General features: G+C 43.0%; 1 protein-coding gene across 1 annotated transcript; it reads left to right on the forward strand.

Moving 5' to 3' along the window:
- Positions 1-236: 236 nt before the first annotated feature.
- Positions 237-7,629, forward strand: LOC310771278 (uncharacterized protein; the record flags this gene model as incomplete). Its single annotated transcript, XM_083663927.1, has 7 exons — positions 237-336; positions 866-1,034; positions 2,689-2,875; positions 3,363-3,478; positions 3,669-3,798; positions 4,307-4,492; positions 7,507-7,629. The coding sequence occupies 7 exons, from the start codon at positions 237-239 to the stop codon at positions 7,627-7,629; spliced, it is 1,011 nt and encodes a 336-aa protein (XP_083520053.1).
- Positions 7,630-7,768: the final 139 nt, after the last annotated feature.

Genomic DNA, 7,768 nt, shown 5'->3' on the forward strand with positions numbered 1-7,768 from the left:
ACATGAACCCATGGAGCATCCTTCCTGGTGTCAATAGTACAGCTTCCTGAATCCATGCTTTCCCCCCCCCCCTTTTTTTTTTTCCTTTTTAAAATATATCTGTTGAAATTGATATGGGGGAGGTACCTTTATCAGCCATTTTTGGCTTCCAACCTCTCCTGCATAATGAGCAATTTTTTAAATGATTACTGTATGTTATGTATCTATGTGCAAATAAACATAAACATGCTGGAAGAATGGAGACTGTTCTGGAGGCAGAAGATCCTGCCCAGCAGGAGGTCCTGCCCAGCAGGAGGTCCTGCCCAGCAGGGGGCAGGAGGTCCTGCCCAGCAGGAGGTCCTGCCCAGCAGGGCTGCAACTAACCATTATTTTCCTTATCGATTAATCTGTCGATTATTTTCTCGACTAATCGATTAGTCGTTTGGTCTATAAAATGTCACAAAATGATGAAAAATGTCCCCAAAGCCCGAGATGACATCTCCAATGTCTTCTTTGGTCCTGACCAACAGTCCACAACACAAAGACAATCAGTTTACTATCATAGACTAAAGAAACCAGAAAATATTATAGATATATAGATAATTGTATTTTTTTTCTTCTTAAAAATGTCAACGATTAATCGATTATAAAAATAGGTGGTCGACTAACTGTTGCACCTCCACTGCCCAGTACTAGATAGGTACAGCATAGTACTAGATAGGTACAGTACTAGATCGTACAGTATACTGTATATGTACCTAAGAAAGTGGGTACTGAGTGTGTAGCTACCTTAATCTAGTAAACAATAAGATTTATTCTGATGGTGTACAATCATGCTCTCTCACTTTTCTACACTTGTTTCCATCTGAGCACGTCCTGGTGTCAGGGTTCTGCACATGTGAGCACGCCCTGGTGTCAGGGTTCTGCACGTCCTGGTGTCAGGGTTCTGCACGCCCTGGTGTCAGGGTTCTGCACGTCCTGGTGTCAGGGTTCTGCACTTCTGAGCACGTCCTGGTGTCAGGGTTCTGCACATCTGAGCACGCCCTGCTGTCAGGGTTCTGCACAAAGCCATGTGTCATTGTGCCCAGAGGTGTCAGGAGCATGCATTATACAGTAGATATGTAGCCGAGCCTAATTTCTTATTTTATTTTGTTTGTTTATTTGTCCCGATGTCTGTTTTATTAGTGAACTTCCCCTAAATCAATTCTTTCTAATAGGTCCCACCCTACTGGTTTAACTACGTTAGTTTTTTGTTCCCCTGGGGTGGTATTTTGGTGTTACACGCCCGGACGCAAATTGCAGTTGCACTATCTTGTTGCCGGGTAGGTCACGTTCTCCATTTGCTCTCTCGTTTGATTTAGATATTTATATTTTCTTTAACTTAAAATGACACTATCCTGCTGTACAGAGCGCTGTAAAATGCTAGCGAACTCATTGATCCTGCGTCCTTAGTGTGGAGAGGTTTTATTTCGTTTCCAGACTGTTATGTTTTATTTAGCTAAGCTAGTTAGCTTCCCGCTAGCCAGTGGCTCTGTGCCTTTGCTGACGTTGGGTCCGGGCGCAGTCAGTACGCGGCGTGTGCCATTCAGAGTCACGTTATTTTTATAAGGGTCATATGGTGTAATGTGTATAGTAGGTTTATGTGTGTTTCTGTGATACCTTTTTGTAGAGATATGTGGAGAGAGAGACGTGAAGTGGTGTGTGACACCGTGTTTTTGTCTTTACATGTGAAGGTATGTTTGCTCAATGTGTTTATGTTAAATTCATATTTTGCACTAGAAAAGAGAGAATTGGGTTTATGTGGGGGGATTGTGAATGTGTTTTGTATCTTTTATATTTTAATGCACTCTATTTTGTCTATCTTTATATGCCATTTTATATTGTATATTGTACATTAGAATTGTATAATGAAAATGGCAGTTGCACTATCTTGTTGCCGGAGATATGTGGAGAGAGAGACGTGAAGTGATGTGTGACACCGTGTTTTTGTCTTTACATGTGAAGTAAACCCAGTGATCCCAGCAACGGTGTGTGCCTGTCATTCAGCCAACATCATAACATCCAAATACACAACGCAGAATAGTGGCTGTTACAGATACAATGTAAATGAACCTACTGTAGCTCGCTGGCTAGATTTAAATCTAGAAAAGCCACCATTTGTGCGCAGGTATTTGCTGTTAAGTCAACAATCGCAAAATATAGGTAACGGATACCTAAATAAATTAAATTATAAATTCTATATTTCAGTTTGATTCAGGTATACTATTACAGCAATCTCCAGAGCAGTGCAGATGCATTCCCTTGCCAGTCCAGTTTAGGTCTTTACCGGCTTCTAACAGAGTACAGTTCCATTCAGTTTGGTTTGCAGACAGGATTTATAGTAAAAGCACATAAAAATAACATAATAAAAACACAGCACAATAAAACATAAAAACACAACATTATTCCATACAGACATCAGCTGATATGACTGGACAGCGAGTCAGCAGCTCAAAATAGTGCAAAAAAAGTGAAAAAAAACAGTTAAAATAATAAATAAACTTCATGTTTTTTCTCCCGTCTGTCCATCTCAAACGGATTTTGCCAAAACTTTGTAGAAAGGTAGATCATGGACCAACTTAGAATTGATGAACATACCACGCCCAGTGACCAAAAGGGGGCGTGGCATCCAACTGACACCTGTTTTTGTGTGTATTTATTTTCCACTAGGAGGGAGGCCATTAACATGAACCTGCCACTCATGACTGAAGAACAGCGGCGGGCGTTTGGACAGTGGTACGTCCAGGCTATAGGCCCCCTCAACATAACCAGAGGTGGTCCATCAGTCATCAGCGACACCGGTAACCTGATCGTCTACCTGCCCTTCCACAACTTCCAACACCTCTCACCTGCTCAGGTATCAGCCCTCTGAGCTCTCCAACACCTGGCTGGGAAACCTGAGAAGTGGGCGCTCTTGTCAGTGCGATTAGCCCCGGGGCACAGCAGAGCTACTGTCACACACTGGTCAAAAGCAGAGAGCAGCCACCTCCATTGTGTCTTATTATGCTTGAGCTTGTAACTGACGTTCAATAAGTAAAGATACCAACACATGAATTAAGAATGGCGCAGGGATACAATGGTAACTGACGTGCTCACATATGAATACAAAAGAAGCTTTGAATGCATCATTCATATGATAACGCTCACGGGCGTGAAGCCGCAAACAGACGCATTATTTCTTATCTCATACATTTTTGATATCTGATCTCATACATTTTTATAATCTTATCCGATACATTTTGACCACCAACAAAATGTGTTCAATGTCACATTATATTTGAGTCACAAATAGGATCTGTGCCTCAGGATGATCTGATGTGTTTTGTGTTGTCATGTATCTCCAGCTGTTGCAGGGGCTGGACGTGCTGCAGATCAGCTCCCTGACTCACCTCCAGCAGCAGTTTGTAGCTCACAGCCTCATAGGCACCTACAAGAACCTGACAGCTGAGCACTTCACCAGGTCAGCAGCTCTGCAGACACCCCAAACTCAACACTTATAACCCATTAGCTCAATAGTGGATTTAACATTTCTGAGTACATTCTCAGTGTATGAGTTGAAATTGTTGTTATATACTACATAACGTTAGCATTTAGCATTTTGGAAGGAAAGCTGTGATCTGCAGCCCAGGTGTGTGTTGTTGAACCTTTAGGCTGGGTAAAGTGAGCTGCCTGGCAGAGCCAGAGGACCTGCTGGTTTACAAAGACACTGAGGCCTTCTCAGTCATCCAGGAGAACATCATGGCCTGTGTCCGCCAGGGCTACAGCCTGCCCAGCCACATGGTAGGAGCAGCCAAGTCAATATGTGGTGTGTGTGTGTGTGTGTGTGTGTGCGCGCGCGCGCGTGCGTGTGCGTGCATTAGGGATGGGACAATATTGAAATTAAATATATTCTAATACAAAAACAAACTAAAAAAGAAAGAAATCATTATATTAGTCACATTTTTATTGTTATACTTGCTCATCACAATTTTAGTTCTCCATCAAAATGTAGTTCTCCATCAAAATTATTTGCACTTTTTTAATGACATTTTAAATTGTACATCATAGCAAGCCAATGCCACTCCTAGAAAGGCTAAGAAATTAAAAATAATTCCGCACAGACAGACTTTGTTTTCAATGAGCTTTTATTTTTTTAACTTCGTATTGTGGTTGTATCGAATCGTGAACCCCGTATTGCGTATCGAATTGTGTCGCAAGATATCCATATCGACCCATCCGTGATATACTGTATGCGTGTCGATGTCTTACATGCTCTTCTCTCCGTGCTTGTTCCTACTCTCCTATGCAGATCTTCAGTTTGTTCCTGAACAACACAGAGTTCAAAGTTCCAGCCTCTGGGCACACCTCGGACCGGCTGGCCGAGCTGGCCCCTTTCCTGCCCTGGCTGGGTGTGCCTTTTCTGCAGGGGCTCAACCAGGCCCAGCTGCGCCCCGCCCTCCACGCCCTCTCCTCGGTGTCCTTCAGCCCCGCACAGGTACAGCATGTGATGGACCTAGTAGCTACATCACATGTAGCTACATCACATGTAGCTACTACCTACATGCACAACATAGGAATTAGCAAGCGCTAGCATCACCTAGCTCTCAGTAGGACCAGGTCCCATTGCCGACAATCTTATTGTCTATAGAGAGCCGCAGGAACGAGTCCGGAAATCATCGATGCTAACAGTCCTGGTTCTTCACTGTTTTCGCCTATGGGAGTTTTGAATGGGTTTTTCGCGCGATGCTTCGAATAATCTCTCTGGGCAACGCTGGCTTAATCAAACGCGAACCAGTGTTTAGTAATATCATCTTCACACACGAGGACCACTTTTATGAGTTTTGAAGCTTTTACGTGCCGTTAAAAGGGCGGCTAGCTAGCAAACGGCTAAATGAGACTACACTGTTGAGTCGATACGTCAATAACATCACCACTTCAAAGGACGAACACGGAAATTCTCTTTCCCTCACCTGGTTCAGCCCCGTTCAGCCCGGGGTAATCAGTGCACACATCAACAACAGTCCAGGTTGAGTGCTGACGTGACGTGGAAGCCTATGCGACAGTGTGTAGTTCTGGATTAGCTTAGCTCGAGCTTTTTACTTCTAGGGCTCGCATTTACGCTACAAAACTCATGAAAGTGGTCCTCATGTGTGAAGATTATCCGACTGAACTCTGGTTCGCGTTTGATTAAGCTTGCGTTGCCCAGAGACCGTATTTGAAGCATCGCGGCAAAAACCCATTCAAAAATCCCATAAACGGAAACAGTGAAGAACCAGGAAGTCCGGGACTTCCGCATTCTGACTACAAAAATACGTCATCCCTGCGGCTCTCTATTAGACAAGTTCATTATTATGACTCGGATTAGAAATGTCTGGTGTTACTAAGCTGCTCTAGTAGTTCATCCCTTTCACTGCATAAGACCTCATTTGTCCTGCATGGCTGAGTTTGCTGGTGGGGGTGGGTGGAGGGGGTCTGGTGGGGGTGGGGGGGGTCTGGTGGGGTTATAGGCTGGAGGAACAGCTGACAGGCAGCCAACCCTCAAGACACTGACCTGACCTCAGGTGGTGCCTGAGGCCACACTGACCTGACCTCAGGTGGTGCCTGAGGCCAGGACCTGTGCTTTACTTCACCCTCAGATAACATCTGAACTAGAGCCTCTGACGTTAACGTCAGCCTCACAGCTGCTGCCTTGCCTTCATACAGGATGCCATAAGGCAGGGATACTCAACTTGCTTTGCCCGGGGGCCACCTTCGTGAAATGATAGAAGGCCAGGGGCCAGTTAATAAACAAACAATACACATTTCTCTGTAGCGGATTGTAGGTTTTTGGGGTGTCAGCCAGAGTTTAGTCTGACAATGTTGTGTGCACACATAGTTAGTTAAGTTAAGTTAGTTAGGTTAAGTACACATACATAAGTGCCTGGGTAGCAAGCAGACAGCGGTATTTGACAATTTAGCAGCTAAATCATAAATTATTGAAAGATATTCCATATTCCAGACTGAAATGCAATAACAGAAGTGGAGTATTGGCCAGAATGACATGAACATTTGTTCACATTTATGAACATTTATTCAGCGGGTATCTTGCATGTTGCCTTCAGGTGCACTGTTAAAAAAAAATGCAATTCCATCGCGGGCCGCAAGTTGAGTATCACTGCCATAAGCCATAAGGAGTCTTGAGTAGATGAAACGAGAGGGCAGACAGCAGGATTGGAGAGGAACAGGAGACAACACCCCCCCCCCTCCCCTTTTTGTTGTTGTTTTGGAAATGTTAACCACAAGCATTTTTCCTCATTTGCTTTTATCCTTCTAAATGTTTTTCAGGCTGCAGTAATTGTAGACAAGTTGAATTCAGACATAGTAAGTACTTTTCTAAACATGTGAGAATGTGAATTCCGTGTGAAGGTGCTCCCTCCTGGTGGTAGTAGTAGTAGTAGTAGTAGTAGTAGTGGTGGTATTGAGGCCAAAGTATCTTATTACTGTCATAACTCGACATCGGTGTCTATTTTTAAAAAACAGCTGAAAACTCATTTTTATAGTCTGGCATTCCTCTAATTTGCACATTTATATTTTTATTGTTTTATTGTTTTATTATCTTATTGTTTTATTGTTTTTTGTTTTATGGTTCAGTCTTTTACTTGTGCGTATACTTGTTTTAATTGGGTCTGCTTTTATTGTTTTAGCTGTGTTTGATGAAGGCCCACCATTGTTATCATTTTACCTGCATCAATGTACTCCTATGTTTTTTATTGCCTGTTAAGCACTTTGTAACATTTGTTTTGAAAAGTGCTATATAAATAAAGTTTATTATTATTATTATTATAACTCTTTATCTATATTAACTATTCTCACTACTAACACAAACCCACATACACACAAGGTGGGTTTCCATCCAACTGTTTGTATGAAAAGTTTCGATTTGCGGTTTGCGCATTAAAAACCTGGAGACGTGGCAAAATTTGAAAAAAAAAAGAAAAATAGCAAAAAAGTTTTTAGGCATGGGGGAGGTGGAAAAGTCGGTGTATCGATAAAAGATAAATGCAATTTAGTGCAGTTGAAACGGATTAAGTGAATCTTCCGCTGTGTCTGGTTAACCAAACCCTCAAGTAACCAAACTCAGTACGCTACATATCTGCACACACTAAATACATCAGGTGAATATGATGCACGCTACATATCTGCACATACTAAATACATCGGGTAAATATGCAGCACATATTTAGGCACAATCTTAATTAAGGGGTTATTAATTAAGGTGTGCACGTCTGCCTGCAAGGCACATATCAACTCCCAATATTCGCATAATAGGAGTGGATGGAAACATGCATAATTTTGCATTGTCTCTTGCTGATTTTCTAAAAATTTGTCAAAATTGTACATACATTTGGAAACCCAACTACACACATACACACACACACACACACTTACTTTTCTTTTGGTAATTGAATTTGACAAATCTTCCCTTGTTGAAGCTGGTCGTGACAGGTTGTGTTGTCTTGTTCTGTGCAGGGTTCTCCATCTGTGATCGGCTGGTTGGATAACGTGGAGCCTCTCCTCTCCAGCACACCGCTGCTCAGTGTCATGTCCAGGACCCCTCAGCTGGTGGCCGACAGCACCTCTGTCTTCAGATGAGAGTGGAACACACAGCAGGTGGAAGCCCCCCCCCCACACACACACACACCCACACACACACACACACACACACACACACACACCAAACAGCTGTGAACCTACCTCCGCCCACAAAGGATGCAGGCACCCTTTGGGCCAA

This window comes from Poromitra crassiceps (assembly GCF_964638095.1).
Source record: "Poromitra crassiceps genome assembly, contig: HAP1_SCAFFOLD_493, whole genome shotgun sequence".
Classification (NCBI taxonomy): domain Eukaryota; kingdom Metazoa; phylum Chordata; class Actinopteri; order Beryciformes; family Melamphaidae; genus Poromitra; species Poromitra crassiceps.